The sequence below is a fragment of the Mugil cephalus genome, chromosome 5 (genome assembly GCF_022458985.1).
Source record: "Mugil cephalus isolate CIBA_MC_2020 chromosome 5, CIBA_Mcephalus_1.1, whole genome shotgun sequence".
Classification (NCBI taxonomy): Eukaryota; Metazoa; Chordata; class Actinopteri; order Mugiliformes; family Mugilidae; genus Mugil; species Mugil cephalus.
This window is the reverse complement of record NC_061774.1, coordinates 2624875-2645551: the sequence shown is the minus strand read 5'-3', so window position 1 is coordinate 2645551 and position 20677 is coordinate 2624875. Positions and strand designations below refer to the sequence as shown.

General features: G+C 41.2%; 1 protein-coding gene across 3 annotated transcripts; it reads right to left on the bottom strand.

Annotated features, from left to right (window-relative positions):
- Nucleotides 1-1569: 1569 nt before the first annotated feature.
- klhl3 (kelch-like family member 3) lies at nt 1570-19135 on the bottom strand. Of its 3 annotated transcripts, XM_047584488.1 has the most exons (15): nt 18967-19135; nt 16310-16444; nt 14291-14397; nt 14066-14187; nt 11356-11518; nt 11020-11129; nt 9394-9510; nt 8500-8649; nt 8283-8400; nt 6970-7167; nt 6417-6518; nt 6209-6337; nt 5563-5703; nt 4450-4593; nt 1570-4327 (listed from the first exon to the last, which is right to left on the bottom strand). In XM_047584488.1, the coding sequence occupies exons 1-15, from the start codon at nt 19014-19016 to the stop codon at nt 4299-4301; spliced, it is 1815 nt and encodes a 604-aa protein (XP_047440444.1). In that variant the 5' UTR covers nt 19017-19135; the 3' UTR covers nt 1570-4298. The 3 variants fall into 3 exon arrangements, with proteins under 3 accessions (XP_047440444.1, XP_047440445.1, XP_047440446.1); XM_047584489.1 differs by lacking the exons at nt 14291-14397; nt 16310-16444; nt 18967-19135 and adding an exon at nt 12911-12959; XM_047584490.1 differs by lacking the exons at nt 14066-14187; nt 14291-14397; nt 16310-16444; nt 18967-19135 and adding exons at nt 12911-12959; nt 13154-13170.
- Between the last annotated feature and the right edge of the window lie 1542 nt (nt 19136-20677).

Sequence of the window (20677 nt, the reverse complement as noted above, 5' to 3'; positions counted from 1 at the left end):
AGGCTGCTGCTGGTGGTGTAATGGTGTGGGGGATACTTTCTTGGCACACTTTGGGCCCTTAGTACAAACTGAGCATGGTTTAAATGTCACAGCCTACCTGAGTATTGTTGCTGACCATGTCCATCCCTTTATGACCACAGTGTAACATCTTCTGATGGTAACTTCCAGCAGGATAATGCACCATGTCACAAAGCTCATATCATCTCAAAATGGTTTCTTGAACATGACAATCAGTTCACTGTACTCCAGTGGCCTCCAGCACCGGATCTCAAACCAACAGAGCACCTTTGGGATGTGGTGGGACAGGAGGTTCTCATCATAGTTGTGCAGCAAAATCTCTGAGGAATGTTACCAACACCTTGTTGAAAGTATGCCATGAAGAATTAAGGCACTTATGAAGGCAAAAGGGGGTCCAACCTTTTACTAACAAGTGTACCTAATAAAGTGGCCGGTGAGTGCAAATCAAATGTGTATTTAGCCAGTTTAAAAAATGCATTTACTGACTTACAAATGTGTGTGCAAAAAACTGCAGTTCATCGAGTGGCCGCTTGAGGCTGGCTGCAAAAGCGAGCAAATCCCCATAGACCCCATGTTAATAAGTCCAAATTTACAGCATTATTAAACATGTTTACAGCCTGGTTCAAAAAACGGCTTTGGTCTCAATGGTTTATTTCACTATTAATGACAACTGTACGGGGGGTGATTTTTTTTCTAACTCGTTCATTTATTTTTAATTAACGTTTAAACTTCTGCATAATTAAGGGCGTTCCCGCTCTGAGTGACCGGCGGTAGCCCGAGCTAACTGGTAGCGAAGGGTGGGTCTCAACGTCCGACACGACAGCCTACGTCCATATTTGGAGTATCCGCCGCGTGTGGGTGAAGTAAAGCTCATCCAACATGGCGACGACAGGCTCCGCCCACTTTATTTTCGCGGTTCAGAATCTAATAGGTGACGTCACGATGGGTTTGTCCATAGTATACAGTCAGTGGTTTCAATGCGCCCTGGAACAGACTCATTAATATTAGGTACACCTGGCTGGGGGTTATCCCTGTGGTGAGTGGAGATGTTTTCAGGTGTGAAACATTAAAGAGAATTAAAAATGATAATAATAGCACGTGAAACAGAGAAGGCCACCCAGAGATAATGTTTATGAAGAAATGTAATATTCACCTGTTGTTGAGCTCTGCCACCTCCAAACACGGCACTGCTGCTTCCTGCACACCTTTATTTGCTTTTTTTTTGGCTCATCTCTCTTAGTTTAGTGAGTTGAAAATAAAGTTTGCTTCTTTTATTTGGGTAAAAATCTAGTATAACTGACACCTGTTACAGTGTCAAGGCGTCTACAGAGAAGTGGGTCAGTTCAGTAGCTAATTAGGTTAAATGCACCTGCCAATCACACCTTAATGCCTGCGTCCACAGAAGAACAGCCTCATGGGTTGTGTAATGTTTGGATCTTTCTCTGTGATCATTTTTTCCCCTCCACAAAGATTCAATAACCTGTTGCTAGATTTGTGGGAGGACAGCAAGTAATCTCTAAATTTAAAAAAAGGAATAAGTACAACCTTCCATCATCTTCAAAATTTATTTTAATTCAATTTTTCCGATAAGATCCATTTCCTAAAGATGAACATCTGCCCACGTGACCTGCTGTGAATTTGGCAGAAGAAAAATTAAACCTGACAATTTTGCATCTGTTATTTCCTTGTGGAAAAATCAAGTCAAAAAAAAAACTCTTTAAGTGCAAAATGCATAACTTCACTATTTCAGACAACAAAGCGATAGCCAGTTTAGCGCTTTGTTGTTTTGTTTTTGCAATCCTGCTTAGATATTTTAGATATTAGATATTTGTGTTGACAAATCACCTGTAAATAGACAGCCAGCTTCAAGACGTCCAACATACACCATTTCCCAAACATCAAATCACAATATTAACCATTTAGTTCACAACCATCACAGTTTATATAAAAAATATAACATTTGCAGTCAGTAAGAATGTTATTGATTTGGAAACTTCACATGACAAAACAATCTCAAGGTCCATTTAAGAGCAGTTCTTTCATCATCAATGCAACTGAATAGTTTAAAACGACATTGTTTTGTCAAACATTTACATTATCCATGAACCTCACAGGTGTACTTTGTTTTATTCCATCTACAGTACAGAAGCTGCACAGTTATCACTTACTGATTAACGTATTTTTGAAACAATCTAGGCCACCACTGGTTCCAGTTTTCAGAGCAAGCATTAGCATAAACACTGACAGACTTTACTTTGCATGAGATGGATACAACTGAACAGTGAGTAGTTTGTTTTGAGGAGAAATGTTGGAATTGTGATGCATTCATGTGCTAATAAGAGACTTTAGCATCCATCTGCTTAAAATCACAGCATTTATTTACTTTACACCACTTCCTCACAATTCTTAGCGCACAACCTGTTCTTTGTGTAGTGCCTTAAAAAGTTTGAGTTTTCAACTACAACAGAAGATGATCTGACAACAAAATAAAGCTGCTAATGTTACAACATCCCTTTAATGATATGTAATAACCTGTTACTAGTCTTTTGATTCTTTCCTGCTGGAAAACCAAATCTTAACTGCAGTACGAGCACAATCTGACTGATTGCACAACACAACCTGTGACATCTACTACCAGTAAAATGTTAACAATCAAATATTCTAAGATGATGATTTTGTTAAGTGGACATATTTGGATTAAGAAACTGTCTCCGAATAGGCCATGTTTCATAGAGTCTGAAATGATAAGAACTGAAACCAGCGTGGAAGATGAGAAAAACACGACTAAGAAAATGACAGTATGTTATTGTTTGTGTATTATATATTTGCCAGAAGGTTTGAAATAACAACGGAACTCATCCAGTAAATCCAAGATTTTTAAGCTTGGCCAAACAGCATAAAACAACTTGCATAAATCTTTTTTCTTCCTCCCATGGCACCAGTTAAATACCAGCTAAATACCTAAAACATAGCTACCTTCATCTGAATGGATGATAAGAGGGTATCAATGAAGAGAATCTGATAGGAATACACTTTTATGTGATCGACTGAACCAAAACAATAAATAAAAATCTTTTACATGATCATATTACAGCTGAATGTCTACAGTGCATTTTATCAAAGAAGAAAAGATTCTTCATTTCAGTTTGTTATAAAAACATCTCCAGCATTGTTCTGATCATCATACTGTAACTGGCACATTTTTGTTTCATTTCTTTTTTACAATTTGTGATGAGATCATTGGCCTTTGAGTAGTGAGCTTAAGATCAGTGATGGAGACAGACGGCTGAGTGGCCATCTGTCTGACAGCAGGTCGGTGATCCAGTAGGTTGGTCAGTCAGAGAGACGTCCAGACGTCCAGCTGGTCTATCAGTGAGTCAGAGAGACACGTCCTGCTGGTCTATCAGTCAGTGCAAGTCATCAGTGCATCAGTAGTGTGTCAACAACAGAATTAACTGGCCCGGGACTGACGCCACCGCAGCGGTTCTCAGTCTCTTTCAAATCAAAAATATTAAATATGATACTTAATTTGCATATAAGACATTTTCTACATTCTTTATATTACCTCGTGGGTCCAGGCCTCCAGGGTTAGAACAAATACTTCCTGGTAACTGAGGTGTGTTTGTAAGCACACAGCATGATTCAGTGCAACAGATGGAGCTGCTAATGACCTGCACAGGAGGGGCACTTTGTGCACCAAGTTTTGCACAATGTTAAGCTCCCGAGACAGATGAAAGAAGTCAGGCCAGAGGTGAAACGTGCGAATTATTGCAGAAACATTCGTAATGTTGTCAGCAGCCAAGAGTCCTCCTGAAACACTACGTTTTGTGCGGTCAGTTGATGTCATTGTCAGCTGGTGTTTTGAGGTTTTCATGTAGTCCATCATATAGCAATGAACCATATAAAGCACTTCTGTCCATTTGGCTGATCTGGTGCAGTCCCATCGAGATAATCAGTCTTTCTTCTTGTGACAGCTGATACAGCTGCTACTTATGTGCTTGGCATTAAAAAAAAAAACTTCTCACTGGAAGTTCATAGACGCTCATCAACCTGTAGATTCTTCTCCGGTGCAACATCTGGATCTCCTGGAGCTCTAATAGTTTGGAGATGCCAACTAAATCTGGTTGTGGCTTTTCCCCCAGAACACACGCAAAATCCAAGACTAATCTGTGGTTACGTTAGTTGAGGACTGGGGCCGTCTCATCTACGTCCATTGAGCTTGAGACATCAGTGTGAGCCTCTGTGAAAGTGTCTGCTGACGCAGAGCTGATGGCCCCGGGTCATAGCGGCTTGTCGATCACTGCTACCCCTGAGGAGCGACGGCATGACGCACAGTGAGAGAAAACAACGTTAACAGCAAATAAAATGTCACATTCATTCGTCTCTGTGCTGTAGAAACATCTGTCTGTGGAGGGTTTGGTTGCGACCTACCAGCGTAGCTGCGCCCGTTGCTCATGTTGGTGGGAATGAGGCTCCACTTGTCTGTGGCAGGGTTATAAAACTCTACAGAGGAGAGGTTACAGGAACCATCGTCTCCCCCAATCACATACAGCAGCCCGTTAATGGCACAGACACCTTCAGGACAGAGGTGCACATGTTTAACGGTTACAGTTTACTGTACATTTATATCTATATATATTCACAGCAAGTCATGTGTCATCATACTACACACATAGTAAATTTCATCCAATTGGTGCTTTACTTTACTGGGGCAAAGGGCTCACAGAGCCTCAAAAAAGAGCATGTTGTGTGGTTCAAGACTTTTTTTCTTAGCCTGAAAGCCACAGTTTTTATCTCAATCTGTCCATTTATAAACAAATGTTTCTTTAGCAAGTGAAAAAAAAAAATGCTTAGTCTGGTTTCTGTCTGAAAATGGTACCTGACTGGACGTTTATTAGTTTATTCAGGTCAGCGGTTGTATCTGTCTCATGGGGAACATGAGGTCTTTGGTAACAGGATTGATAGACTGTGTGCGCTTGATGGGACTCAGAGGGAGTGTGTCATGAGAAGTGTTTAGGAGACCTGGTTCATATGGACCACAGTACGTCTGTTACCACACAGGACTCAGGAATCTGTACCCGGCTCCTGGAGTTTAAGTCCCTCCCTCAGCGACAAGGACAAGGAAACATCATGCGACACGAACCATGGAACTGTTGCTACGCAACGGGCCAAACAACCACATCACCATGGACATTGTTTTACAGCTACTTTTGTATATTTGTTCATAATGCAAATTCTGTACATGTTTTGGTTACACTGTTTATTTTATTTTATTTTATTTTACGAGATACTATTTATTTTAATCTCATCTTTTTACTTGTGGTTTTTAAGAGTGTTACATTTATGTGCAACTAAGCTATTGTGACCAAGTAATTTCCCTGGTGAATCTTTAAAGTCTGTCTAAGTCTAATAAAACAGTTAGACATTTGCAGCTTCATTTCCAAAGTAGTGGTTACCAATGACAATAAATCATTACCAATAATATTATATGAGAGGCAGCTGATGATAACTGATGGGCTGTGTTGTCTATGTTCGTTGTCTGACCTGCATTCCGTCGGCACATATTCATGTCGCAAACCAGTCTCCAGGAGTTGGTCTGGGGGTCGTACACCTCAACACTCTTCCTCACCAGAGGGCCGTCATGTCCGCCTGCTGCGTACAGCTGACCGCTCAGCACACCAACACCTGGACACAGAAAACAAATCTACGTTGTAGAGGGCTCTTTTAGGGAGAAACTCACAATTATTTACATGACTGATAAATCGAATCAAGCTACTTTCTTGTCTAGTGAAATTGATGACTTGCACAGTACAGCAGGAAACTTTCTCCATGTTCTGACATCTTATTCACAAACACCAAGATGTGCTCAAACTTGCAATTCTTTCCTGGGGGAAATTATATAAGTGCTTATTGACAATTAAATAATCCACAGATGGATCTGTTAAACAGCAATATTTTTGGAGGCAAGGAAAAAAAGGCTTTGAGATGAGCACAGTTATTTTATTGGCTGCTTGTGCATTTACAGTCAAAGTCCACCAGAGGGTGCAATTCTTTCATAAGAAATTGTCAGCAAAGTCTCTCCACTGCATCATGAACTACAGTAAAAGCTCCTGTACTGTTTAGTGTGAGACGTCTCTAAACGACGTGCTATGATTAGGGTGTACGTAGTGTTTGGTGTGTGGGTGGGTACCTGCTCCACTTCGCCGTGTGCTCATATCAGCCACGTAGCACCACTGGTCAGACACTGGGTCATATTCTTCCACCGTACTGAGACACTGACGTGACGCTCCGTCATAACCACCCACTGCATACAACTTACCTGCAAATGAACATGTTTTATTGTACTTTGGTATTGAAACTGTACATGATGTAAGTCAGGCCACATGTTTCATTCCTACCGTCCACCACGCCTACACCCACACTGCTGCGACGCGTGTTCATGGGCGCTACATACATCCACTCGTTGGTTTTATAATTGTAGGCCTCTACTGTCGACAAACCTGAAACCAAGACGCAAAGAGATTATGAGAGATAAGCAGATGAGAGGAAAGTATTAATGAGAAAATCAACACGTATTTGAAGATAAAGGCGAACAATGATAAATGAGTGTTGGGGTTTCCTGCCAACTGATAAGGACAGTTATCGAGAAAAAGACTCCCACGACTCGTCTCTTTACTGTTAAGATAGCAGATAGTTGTGCTACTGTAACCTATTGTATCTGCTCACTCTCGGCCAGATAAAGTCTGGAGATAAGAAGGAAATGTGAGCTGCAGCAAAAACCAAAACAACTTCTACTTCTATGTGTCACAGACTATTCATAATGAATTTCATTACAAAACTCTCGCCCAACTTCTTCACCTCATGTCAGGTATTCTATATATCTTGTGTACATGTACTAACAGTAAGTGCTTCAGCTGTACCTGAACGTGTCTCCTATGTGTCTGTGTTTACCTATGCTTCCGTTAAAACCTCCCACAGCGTACAGTAAATCCCCCAACACAGCAGCTCCCAACGTGCTGCGTCTCTCCTGCATGCTCGCCGCCGCGCTCCACTGGTCTCTTCCCCCGTCGTACACATCCACTGTTCGCTCCCGCAGCGAACTGTTGAACCCCCCGACTGCATACACTCGGCCTGCCATGGAAACCACGCCTGGGGAAAAGACGAGAAAAAACATTGAGGGTAACGTCATAACTGGAGAAGACAAATTAAAATCCTTTCCAACTTAATTAACTGAAGAATGTTGGTACTCGTGGAGGTTAGCCTATTAAGTTGTTCACTTCAACTAACTAGCAAGTAAATTTTACCATCAAGATACAAATATATTACTTAGTCTTGTGGAGCTCATAATATTGTTTGCTGTTTGCAGCTGACATGTTGAGAGTTTAGCACTATTCACACAGGATTAGTATCACCTTGGGATTTTGATCTTCTAATGGCTGTGAGCGTATTTCTTTCTGTGAATGGCTTAACAACGTCTTAACTTTGCACCCAAACCTTGATTTACAACAGAGCCTTCATTATTCTTAAGTAAAAAGAGGCAGGAAAAAAAGCAGGGGAAGAAACAACATGTGCTCACAAATCCCAGAGGGATGAGTATTATCACAAGACCTTCGCATTTAGAAAAATATGACTGGTAATTTAGGGTGTACTTTTTATGTAGGAGATCACAGACGACATCTGCAATTATTCTAAATTATTCGAGGTCCCCAGGTAAAACTCATCTCATCTTCTACTACAGCTTATCCTCACTAGGGTTGCAGGGACGGCTGGAGCCTGTCCCAGCTGTCATCATCAGTCTACAGTCAACACACATACAAACAACCATTTGACCTCACACCTAGAGTCAATTTAGAGTCACCAATCAGCCTAACGAGCATGTCTCTGGAGGTGGGAGGAAACCAGAGTATCCAGAGAAAACCCACACAGACACAGCAAGAACATGCAAACTCCACCCAGAAAGGCCCGAGCTGGACTCGAACCCAGACCTTTTCACAGGGAGCCATCAGTGCTAACCACAAGCTGCTAGTAATTTGTATATACTTTGTATTGTTCTATTTTTTGTCATTTGTTACTTAAAAACATCTTGTACTTGCATGTCACGCTGCTGAACAGGGACAAAGTTTTCTGAATCTGAGTCTTATATTGTAGAGTATACCTTTTAATTTGACATTATACTTCCAGCAGTAAGTGACACTGTGCAGGATTTTTTTTTGTTTTTAAACGTCACTATACCACATACTAAAAACACTCGCACACAAACTGACCTGCTCGGCAGCGTCTTGAAGGCAGGTCGGCTACCTGGTACCAGCGGTCCTCCTGAAAGTCGTAACACTCCACACTGCGGATGGCTTTCGGAGCCTGACCGCCCACCACTATCATCACCTGTACACAGAGTCACACGTTACAGCAACAAAAGAGTTTGGTGCAGACACGTATCTTGAATCAGTGGGTGCATGTTATTGGCATGTTCTTCCTCTGCACCTTTGGGATGCTGATGGGGGTTCGAGGGCGCGTCCTGTCAGTCTTGATGAGGTGCCGCTGGTCAGCCGGCAGCAGGTGATACTTCATCGCTTCTATGAGAAAGTCTTTGCAGGTGTTGTTGTTCTTTATCAAAGCTTCTTCCTCGACAATCTAAAAACAGAGACCTCATTTCAGTCAACCTAAATTCACTAAACAAACAAAAAAAAAGGTCTCGTCATAGTTTTTTGGTAGTCTCCATTTTAGCTGAATTTGATTTAAATGCAAGGAGTCTTTGCTCTGTGTGATAAGCTGTCCTCTCACGCTGCTACTCCACTGTTACCTTGCCTGCTCAGTCTATTGTTATACACATGTGTGCTTTTGAAAAGCTCCATAGAAACAGTATTTTCTGCACAAACGGCCGACGAGTCCGTGTTCTCTAGAGAAATCATCCTGATTACAGAACGCACATTTCATGTTTCTACGATGAAAGAAATCGATGAAGTGGGAAAAAAAGCCCAGTTAGTTGCTGGTAGTGGGCACAGGAGCATATTTGCAATTACAGTGTATAGAAGAACAAAGTTGTGCACAAATAATTCAGAGCTACACTAGTATAATTTCAAGCATTATGGTGAACTAAGCCCAGACTCCAGTGCTGAATTCCTTTCCAACATACTTTGAAAATACAGAAAAGGACCAAAACATTTTGGTGAATTCCATGTGTGACTGTAGGAGGAAGGCATTTGTGTTTTTTTCCTAAACTCTAGACAAGCCTTGGGAGAAATGTTGAAGCCCTTATTGTTCCCTGATGGTTTTCACATCAGTTGGATTCCATGTGATCATCAATAAAGCAACAAGCAAAGTGGGAAAAAGGGTTAAAAATGAAGTGAAACGAGAGCACGACCAAATGTCCTTTACCTGTACCAGGTAATCTCTGGAGAGTAGTGGAAGTCTGACATGCTCCATTAGTTTGGGCATGTTCTCCAAACGAGCCGGCTTATCGTGTTTGATCCAAGCGATCATTGCCTCAAACACCTGGGAGAGAGATGAGGAAGAGGGTCAGACAACAACGTGGAGGAGAGATGACGAGATAAAGACAGAGAGAGAGAGACGTCTTTAACATGGCCTCATCATATTCTCTGTCCTACTGCACAAAAATGGGAATATGTCTGGATCAGTTAATGGATCACCATAGGCCGAAACTGTGTTCACATAGGCCATATCTCGATACCTGACCACATGGGGTCCACAGCTGCGATGTTTGGGTGGAGTGGCTTTTCAGACACACTGATAATCTGATGAGCACTTAATCTGAAACAAAGCAGGGTAAGTGGCGTATGTGACAGGACATGCCTCATAAAAATGTGACTCTTGTGAGAACAGTAATGCTCAAGCCCCTGTTCAGAGTGAAATACCACCATCAACTGCTCCAAGAAGCAATCAACATAACAGAAGTGGCGACCGGTGCAGCCTGTCTGTAATCTTTTGTTCCATGTTCAGTGATTTGTTTTGCACACACTGATGGTCTGTGGAGCTGCTCCACTATTCAGGGTCACTCCTGCTGTGCACAACAACGGCGACGGTAGTTGAAGGAAAGAGGAACATTACTCAGCATCCACCTAAACACTTTCTGAACTTGAAGGTACTGATTTGCATTGACACAAAAACTGGAACACCCTACACTAGCATCAGGTACAAGATACAAAAGATAGTAAACATCCTCAGAGTCTCACTGCTAATAAAGCTGGACATACATACTGTAGTCTGTAGAGACTTTTCTGCATCTCTGGTGTAAAAACCAATAAATCTCAAACAAGAGTTACGTTTACTGAAACTAAGACGTATGAGAAAAGAGTGAGGAAGAGAAAGGACGTGGAAGAAGTACATATGCCTTTCAATCAGTGCCTCTGCTCCACCACGACGTGTAGTTCCATTTTTGGGAAGGTGCACTGTGGAATACAGAGCTACACCTTTAATTTTGGAGCTGTGTGGTGTGGGTTTGCAAGGCTTACACCACATTTATGTCACGCAATAAAAGACTTCATTTAGGTTTCATTTCCTGCCAGAGTGGCAGTACGGGTAACTAAAACAATTCTTCAGTCATAACATTTATTCAACTCACAAAAACAAAAGGTAGCATATTTTACTAATTCAAAAAGGAATTGTAGTGTATAATTCAGCTGACACTTGGTGTAACGTATGACACTGTGCAGCTCCATCTATGTCTCATTGTGCTCTGACAACAGGATGACACACAGCTGCTTCATCAGCCTCTTCCTGTTGACAGTCTAACTGCAGACAGACTTGCCATCCTCAGGAACATGTCTGCTGTCAGGTTCAGCTTATCATCCACATGACAACTAGGTTTTTTGGTGTCCACTTGTAAGATGTGTCCTGTGTCTTCAGTCGATAACCCTGTTATTTTGTGTTAATTAAAACTTCAAGTGAATCTATTCCTCTTACATCTTTTCACCAACGAGGACAGACACAAAATCTGCTTTTATTAAAATGTTCCAAGTGTGTGTGTCCACGCTGCTGTCTGACCTTCTCCTCGGTGGACACGGTGAGTTTGTCGCTGGAGATGAGGCTGCACACCTGCTGCAGAGAAAGGCCCAGAAACTCCTCGCCCTGCACCACCTCAGTGAAATGCTGCTCTGAGAGACACAAACATGCAGGGTTACAGCCCCAAACACTAACTTTCATCTGATAATCTCCAGTGACATATAAATACACTCAATATCTGTTAAAGTTCATGTAATCTGCTTCTTCTGAAAACATGCCAGCATCTAATGCTCACATCATCTGGACGTGCAGCAACTTTCCAAAGGTTTGAGCATTTTTGAAAAGCAAAACTAGCTGGTACATAAAGAAAAGGCTCACCAGCGTACGCGTGGGCCTGGTTGAGGAGCTGTGTGCATGTATGCAGGTCAGCAAAGGCCCTGATGCCCAGGCAGTTTGTGGGGTGAAGCTGAGACTGCAGGAACTCACAGCAAACCTGACGAACATCCATCAGCTGGAGGAGGCTGGCTGCTGGAAGAAGAACCTTTAAGAAGAAGGAAACAAAGAAACAAAACAAGAAACTGAGAAGGGCATCTACATTCTGCATCATTTTAGAAATTCAAACAAGTAAACAAGTTTTGTTCCACCCACAGCCAAAAGATTAGAACCATCTATGGTACCTGCAAATATCTGTGCAAACAGGTTCTCATCTCCTTTGGTGTTATTTGTTTTGTCAGTTGAAGAGCTTTACCTAAGCTATTGTCTACAGATTAGTGCAGCAACCATAAAGCTCTGCAGCCACTCACTTGTTATCCAATATAGAACGATTAATTAACTGACTGATTGGTAGATCGTCGGGAAATTCATTGGCAACTGTTTTATATCTAATTCTTTGTTTCGGTTCCATTTTAAATAAAAAAGGCCAGACGTTAGATGGTTTCACCAAATTTGCTGATGTCATTTTGGCAAACTCTCTGAATGTACCAGCATGGACTCTGGATACGCCTTTCACAATTACTAACAGTTTATAGACATAATTATTCCTAACGCATGAATAAACTTCTACAAGAAAAATAAGTGGTTTTATACAAAAACAAAACCTTGCATTTAGCTTTGCAGTGTGCACAGACAGCTACTGCTGCATTTCCTTCAACCTCAACTTATCAGGTTCTTAACAGGGCACTGACAACTTTAGACTAACAGACCTGAGGAGACATGAATAGAGCATGTCACATTTTACTTAGTTTGCCTCCTACAGCTGAGAAACACTGGCACTAGATATCTAGATACTGTGCAAGATTAGCAACTGTAATTCAGGGGTAAACCTCAAATGTCTTAAATGTGGAAACGGCAATCTCTGAATGTTATATTTCACTTTGCCACTACTGTGCAGTTGTTACACTGATGTCGATGGAGCGTGTTGTTGAAAATACGGGTGAGAACAGAAAATTTAATTCAGGAAGTGGAGTTCCAGTAACACCAGACAGTAAGTGTCTGCCTCTACACCTCTGTCTGTCTGCGAGTCCTCTGAGTGAGTACTGCATCTGTTCCTTGTTTACAGCTACTCTGAAGCCTTGTGACTTCTTACAGAAAGCAGCTATGACATACTTACAGGACAAGCGACATTTACTGTAGAGGGAAAACACTCAGTTCGGGGGAAAAAAGAAAGTAAATAAAGGGCTTTTACTGAGAATTAGCCACTGGTCAAAACACACACACACATTACAATTCACAAGAGAGCCAATCAGGCAGGCACGCTGCTAACAGAGGGAGGATTTCCTGCCTCTCTCCATGGACGCTTCCTGCACTAATAATCAGAGGAAGTATCCTGCCTGCAGCTGGACCAAGCTGAGCCATGAGCGGAGCCATGCAGCAACCCAAACTTAACACCAGACCTCTACATTCGCTCACAAACCACACCATTACCAGCTCTTACATCCTTAGTGGTAAACATCTGGTCCTTAAGCAGGTTCATTTTGGCCTTTCTGAATTGAAAGAGAAAGACTTAAAGTCATCACACTTAAAAGAGAAACTTTCCTTAGATAGTATGTACAGTAGTTGTGGGCAGCACTTTCCCAGACCTGTCTTCCCTTCTGGGACAATAAACTATATTACATCTTATCTCATGACAAACAATGACATCTATAAAATAAAAATTGACCAACTAAGAGCTTTTTACCTTTTTGGGAAAAAAATAGATTTTTTGCAATTAAAAATAAAAGCTGGTTCACTTGTAGATTTTGATAGGAGATTGTTATGCTGTTACTCTGACTCATACTTTGTTGCTGAAATGAAAACAAAGGTCCACACAAAGAAAAAGGTCAGGTTAGCCGTTACAAGTTTCCTTTTCGACAACAAGGAACTTCTGACTAATGCTGTGATATTTTTGCTCGGAGCAGCAGCAGCAGGTCTGTTTTTAACACATATTATTATTAGTTGTTTTTTTGTTTTTTTTCTCTGGACTTTTTGTGTTGGCTGTGGTATTCTGCAGAGCGACTGTTGGTGTATTCATTTGTGTATCCAGAGATCAGCTGCTAGCACTGTCCGTGTCCTCTGAGCTGCCCGAGGTGAGGCCTGTGATTCCGGATGAACTTAAGAAGTAGTAGTGCTGGGGATGTGGAGACAGAGGTTCAGGTCGGCGGGCCCGTCTGTATTCATGGGGAACGTGAGGTGTTTGGCTTGATGGGACCCAGAGGGACTGTGTCATGAGAAGTGCTTTGGAGACCTGGGTTCATGCGGACCACAGTACGTCTGTGCCCGGCTTCAGGACTCTACGGCCGCTCATGCTCCTGGGTGTTGGAGTTTACATTCCTCCCTCAGTGGACAAGGAAACACCAAGCGACACGATCCATGCTGCTGTTAATTCTGTAATTGTTTTTGATTACACTGTTCATTTTTATTTTATTTTAATCTAACTTTATTTTATTTCATCTTTCTTGTGTTTTTTAAAGAGTGTTTACTGCAGCAAGCTACGGCGACAAAGTAATTTCCCTCATGGGTCATTAAAGTCTGTCCAAGTCTAAATAAATGAAGCGAGCTACTGTTTTCAAATGTAAAACCAATGTAAAAACGTCTCACAGCTCACACTCACCTGGACATTGTCTTCTGTGACCTCTATCTCAGCGGTGTAAATGTAGTCGACCAGTTTTCTCAAAGTCTGCCCGTCCACGTCCCTGATCTCCACCTGCTGAGCTTTGCTCTCGCTCATATCACCTGCACCGAAAAGGAAAAAGACACAGCTCAGCATATATCAACAGCCATTTATCAGCCATATATCAGACGATGCCAGATAGACTGTGTGGTTTTTCTTCTTTACCTGTAAACATGGCACAGAAGTAAGGGCTACAGGATGCTAAGACCACCCTGTGAGCTGGCACTTCCACACTCCCTGCCACCAGCTGGACGTCACACAGCATCTTTTTACTGAAGACAGACATAGATAATATTATATGATGTGTCCACCTGGATCCAAGGATCTGCTAAATGGTGGAATGTTATATCATAAAGGTGCATTCCCAGCAGGCCTTTATTAAGATCTTTTATACAAATGTTTTGAATAAATATTGAAATTGAATATGCATACCAGAGCCAGGAAACATGTGTATGTTGGAAAACACGCTGGTATAATATGGTTGCCAGAAAACGTGCAGACTTCTATAAAAGGTAAGTACACCCTTCGATGTTTTCCCCTTTTTATTGCTTTTATAATGGAATCATGGTCGACATACACTATCAGCCAGAAGTTTTAGAACAGCACACAGTCTCCTCTGGTATAGTTGGTCAGAGCTTCATCCTACAGCAAGATAATGAGCCAAAACTTTAGTCCAAGCTACACCAGAACCACCTCAGGATGAAGAAAACATGGAGTGGACCATGCCCCAGTCTCTACACTTTAACCCCATGGAGCTGGTTTGTGATGAACTGGACAGAAGAGTGAAAGCAAATCAAGTGCCACACAGTTCCAGGAACTTCGGCAACAAAATTGGGAAGAACTCTCGGACAAATATTTGATTTTCATTTTAGAAAGAAATAACGTCAAGTGTGCTAACATGTTAAATCAACCAAAGATGGTTACTTTGATGAGTCAAAAGTTTAGAAAATATTCATGGAATTATTGACTCAATGACTTTTGTTCTAACTTCAAACATTCAGACATTAAACTGTTATTATTTCATTAAAAAAAGAAACAGATATTGGAGCGTTCTAAAACTTTTGACTGGTAGCGTACACTCATGTGCCAGTTTATTCGGTGCGTAAGATAACAAATGCATTTAATATAACGGCCTTGCACGAAATCCTCCTTCATGATTATTCTAATGTTCAGTTTATGTTGAAACCTGGTGGGAAAGGTGGTGATTCAGTGGTGTAATCATTTTGTTGTACTGTGGATTGAATCAAGCACAAAAGTGTTTCTGTAATTTAACGTAGCCCACTGAATAAGAGGAGGTTGTCAAAAAGATGAAATGTATTCAGTGCAACAATACAATTCAAAAGTACTACAATCCACACACTCAAAAATGGAAACACAGTTGAATCAACATCTCTCTCAGTTATTTGAAACAAATCCTGAAAACGAGAAGTGAAGATTTAGTGCAATTATATTACAAGTATGACTGCTTAACTGTTTAACTGGTGAGTGTAATCTGGTGATTTTGTGAAACAACACAAAAAAATACAGACATTACTACAGTCATTAAAGAAAGCCTCAGTACATTAGAGCATCTGACTTGTTGCAGTTTCCCTAAAAATCCAGTTTGCCTTCAAGCAACAACCACAGATAATGATTGTGTCTGTATTCAGCGATGTGACTGAGGTGGAAACGCAACACTGTCTTGTGATCTCTTGTGAAACTGAACCAACTTGTTTGTGTGTTTGCGTTTGCTTGTGTAATACATACTATTCTGTTTGTTCTAAACAAAGTATAGACGCTGGACTGAAGAAGTGGATGAAATTTTAAGTCAACATTTTTTGTAGAGAAATAAAGGATTTTCTTTCACGTCTGTCCACATATGTCTGGAGGGCAGAGACACCAATGAACTGAGAGATATTTAGCCCAAAGGTTTTAATTGTGGATGTATCAAAATGAGCTGACAAACATCACGTCTTTAACGCTGAGCCAGTAAAGTGGACTACCGGTAGCTGTTTCTGAATTTCGTTCAGTGTTTTTATGACAAACGCTACCGTTTAAGCATTCGACTGCTCCATTTCAGGTGGAAGTAGCTGCTGCACTGACACTTTCAGTCTAGTCAGGTGAACCAAGGATGTCAGCACATTATTTCTGACTTTCATGCTTGATTTCTTTCAGTAGGGGCAAACAACAGCGACAGCAACATACCTCCTGAGCTCATTCATCAGCTGGAAGGCCTTCCTCATGTGCGTCTGGTTGAAGGTGTGCATGCCCGCATTCACCGAGTCTTCCTCTGAATCGGTGGCACAGTTTGGACGCGGCGGGGCCGGTGTGGCCACCAGACTGGTGAGACATGAGAGGCAGTGTCTGGGTCAGTGGAGATAGATGGTGACCAGGCAGTTAGACGGACTGCTTCACGCTTCATCTGACGGACTTTTAAAGTAGGATGGAAAAATTCAGCGAATCAAAAGTATTGATCTTTATGTATAAGTTACAATGGGCTGTTTCTTAGCGTGGTTCAGTGTCTGGCAGTTACTTGTGAACACTCGTATGATGAACCATCCTCCTTTAATAATGCTCACTTCTTCCAGGTAATCTGCTCTTGTTGTCCTGAAACACCACTGACTCCAATAGGAGACTTTCATTCATTCATGGACCCAGAATAAACCAAAAATATAAACAGGACAAAGGTTAAGTGTGAGCCAGTGCAAACATTAAACAAATCTTCAAAAATAGACATTTAGCAACCTGTATTGATTTGTCTGCAGAATCGGCTGCCAAAGCAGAACATCGGACACTTTTTCCCCCATTTTTTCTCTCAGAATAAAGAATATGTTTTAATATAGTCATAATTATATGGCAGCGTTTCTTTTAACATTTCCCAGCTAAAATGGCAGCAATTTATTATTTTGTTGAGGTGTATTAATAGACTACACATTTTCTACATACACTAATCAGCCACAACGTTAAAACCACCAACCAGTAAAGAGAATATAATTGAGAATTTCATTACAATGTTTTTTTTGTTTGTTTTTTTTTTCCCATTCTGAAACCTGGGTCCTGGTATTTATGTGGAGGTTTATAAATATCACCACCTTAACATTATTGCAACCCAAACACAGACATGCATCAACGAGCCTTCACTCTGCCGCTGGTTCACCCCTTTTCCTTCCTCGGGCAATTTTTTTTTTCACGAGTACTGACCACCTATGAGCACCACTACAGACAAGCAACGCTTCACAAGAGCTGTTATTTCGGAGGCGCTCCAACCCAGTCTTCTAGACATCGCAAGTGAGTCCAAGTTAGTGGTCAATTTGTTCAGCTTTTAACGCAAACTTTAAGGCCACAATGTTCCCTTACTGCCCAACATATACACCCTACTGACAGGAATCATGATAATTTGTTATCAATGTTATTGACTGGACCAGTAATTATTAGGTCATAATGTTATGGCTACTGTGATACTGCATATATCAGCCACAACATTAAAACCACTGTCGGGAAAAATAAATGACATTGTGTCATTTATTTCAGTGTTCTGATGGGAAACTTTTGGACCTGGCATTCATTCACGTAGATGCTCCTTAGACACGTACCATCCACCTAGACCAGACCAGACACCCCCACCCCATAGAAATAACACTCCTAGCAGGATGCAGCCTGACACACACACGCACACACACACAAAAACACTTTAACAACAACTCAGGAAACACAAAGACCTCCAAATTCACCAGATCCCAAACTGATCAAGTATCTGTTAGATGATCCACAGAGACCCCTCCCCTCAACCCATAGGACCCAAAGACCCCCACTAACAATATCCTGTTTCCAGACACCAGAGGACACCCTCAGAAGACTCATGTCCATTTTTTGATGAGTCACAACTGTTTTAGAGGCACAAGGGAGACCTACACAATATTAGCAAGGTGGTCTTAATGTTATGCCTGCTCATTGTATTTTGTGGTGTGTTATCCACCAACAATAGTGGATGGACACATAGGACATAAAACACAGCCTCACTCTTTCAGACAGGTTTAGAGTAGATCAATGCCACTGTGCAGACTTCTCATCATGCCAATACAAACCTTGATTTGACTTTTTTCCTAAGTTTTGTCAAGTAATCTTTAAACCCTGCGTTTAACCAACAGATAAAGGGACACTGCCTCCGTGTTTTATTCTGTTTGTTTGCAAGCCTGTCTCCACCGTGCATGTACTGTACTGTATCCTTGTGCTGTATCTTATTATCTTAACTTGGGGATTTTTCCCACGATGCAGCTTGAAGAAATAATGATGCAGCACTTAACAAAAACATAGGATTACTGTGTTAATTAAAGGCGCAACAGCACAAAGGTCTAACCAGGTTTAGAAGAAGGAACTCTTGTTCTTGCACGTTAATTTTATCGAAAGGTCGCTCATTTGTGTAGGAAAATTAGAATATTTTAATCCATAAAAAGTGTGTGTTTTGGGTTTGTTGTGTCAAGTTGGCAGTCGCTTGCTAGCTGCTAGCATTGCTAACAGCGTAACTTCGTTGCTAACTGCCACAAATCTCTTCCCAAGGCGCAGAAAGTATCAATTTAAAGACGAGCAAAGCCCGGCGCACACTAAGCACACTGTGTGGAAGCAACGACACGATGACATGTTGCCCGACATGTTTCCCTACATGTTTGGTTGGCGAGTGCATCAGCCGAGCGGCCGGGGATGATGCTAAGCTACCAGAGCGAAGGGGGCTAGTCGGAGCTCTCGGTGTGCCCGTGTTGGATTTACATCCAGTGGACCAGACGGGCTAAAATGTTATCCTGCACATGCAGAAGCAGCATGGATTACAGCTCGGCAAAATAATCCCTACAGCTGAGCCAACTCACCCCAACGACACAGCGTCCATCCTCGCGGAGTCAGACACCACGGCAGGCATGAGAGCCGCGCACAGATCAACTATGACTGGGAGGGCTCACTCCGTCCACGGTTCAGAAAAGACACCAGCACACGTACACGTATTTGTCCTTTGAGATGACTCACCTGGTACAAAAGAAAAAGGAACGCACTTGCGGTATGCAACAGAATATAATCAAGATCACTTCTTTATAGAGCCATTTATTTATATTAAAAAAACAGTGTTCAGCCTCAATACATGTGAAAAATAAACAAAAGGCAACGAAACAACAAATGGCACTTCTTAATTTAATCCTAGTGATAAGAGAAACATAACACGTTACAAGTTTTCTCATCCGTCTAAAATTAACATCTCTCTTTCTCTCTCTGTTGATGTCTCTCCGCTACTCTCTACGTTTATACTCCACTTATCATTTCCCTGATTTAAAGGACATTTTGCTGTATAAAATGAGCGCAGTCTGCGGCCCAGGTCTACTGACTGAAGGTTCATGGTGTGCATTCATTTATAAAGAAGTGATATACAACATATGCTGTTTCAACAAAAATATATGTGAATGCATGTTTGCAAATCTGCATGCCAGTTGGTCATTTATTGCTTTACTGATTTACTACTAATTTGCATAAGTAAAGAATGCCATACTCTGACCCCTTAAGAACCTGTGTCCATTGAAATGGAGATGACATGTTTTTGTTTGTAAACCAACAATAATGATCAGCTGATCATCACAAGAACATCTGGCCATGTTGCAACCCTGGGACTAAAAAAAAAGATGTATTCAAGACAAACAGTGGACCATGAGGAGGACCCAGCTGCAGCCAACAGCTGATTGGATACAGGATGGATGCTGAGATTGCAAAGATCCTGGGGAAATACTTGTCCTTTGTACTACACTGAACATGGACTGTGACGTGGGGTGAGGAAATTATTTAAGATCAATTCACATGTGTAATTCAATAAGGAATCTTCCTAAAGACTGTTTTTGGTGCACATAGTCGTCAAAAGGACCTTAAGACTAAAATGAAGGGTAAATATCACCTGATTAAACTGTTTTGTGTCCATTACAAAAAACAGTGGATCTGAAGGGGCTAAAGCATGAAATGCACTGTAGCTAATTCTGTGTAGTCTTGCAGAAAGTGTTTATATTTGCTCACATCATGCATATTCTTTAAACGCTGCATTGGATCAGTTTGTGATATGCAAATTATCTAGTTTGCTGGTAACTAGAAGGAAACAGTCTATACATGTTTCACCAAGTGTACTGTATGGACTATGAATCTGGGCCAATGTCCTAGAGTCGTAGAAAATGCAAACTGGTTGTTGCAAGTGGGACTGAAGCTGTAATAGAAAATTAAAAATAAAATTAACTGCACAGCATTTTTTAAAAACTTATTTGTTGTTGGATTTTGCTACAAGGACCAATAATGTCCGTCTTCGTCTCAGATCTCTGAACTTATTTTACTTAGTTATGTACGAAGCAGTTTATTGTCAAAAATTATTCTCTGATGCTACATCATGGACTCTCCACACTTCTCCATAAACTTCTCACTTCACACTTCTCCATATAACACTGCATATATCATATTTACCTCTTAATGGGGCCTATATATTTATAAAAAAAAAAAAAAAATTATAGTGTGCTGCATTTATGAAATTAAAGAACCGCTACTGAGAAAACAATTGTA

Coding starts and splice junctions, on each gene's coding strand:
- klhl3 (XM_047584488.1), bottom strand. CDS start 19,016: ATGCCTGCCGTGGTGTCTGACTCCGCGAGGATGGACGCTGTGTCGTTG. Junction 14,188..14,290: donor CTTCTGTGCCATGTTTACAG/GTAAAGAAGAAA, acceptor TTTTCGGTGCAG/GTGATATGAGCGAGAGCAAA. Junction 6,519..6,969: donor AGGTTTTAACGGAAGCATAG/GTAAACACAGAC, acceptor TCTTGGTTTCAG/GTTTGTCGACAGTAGAGGCC.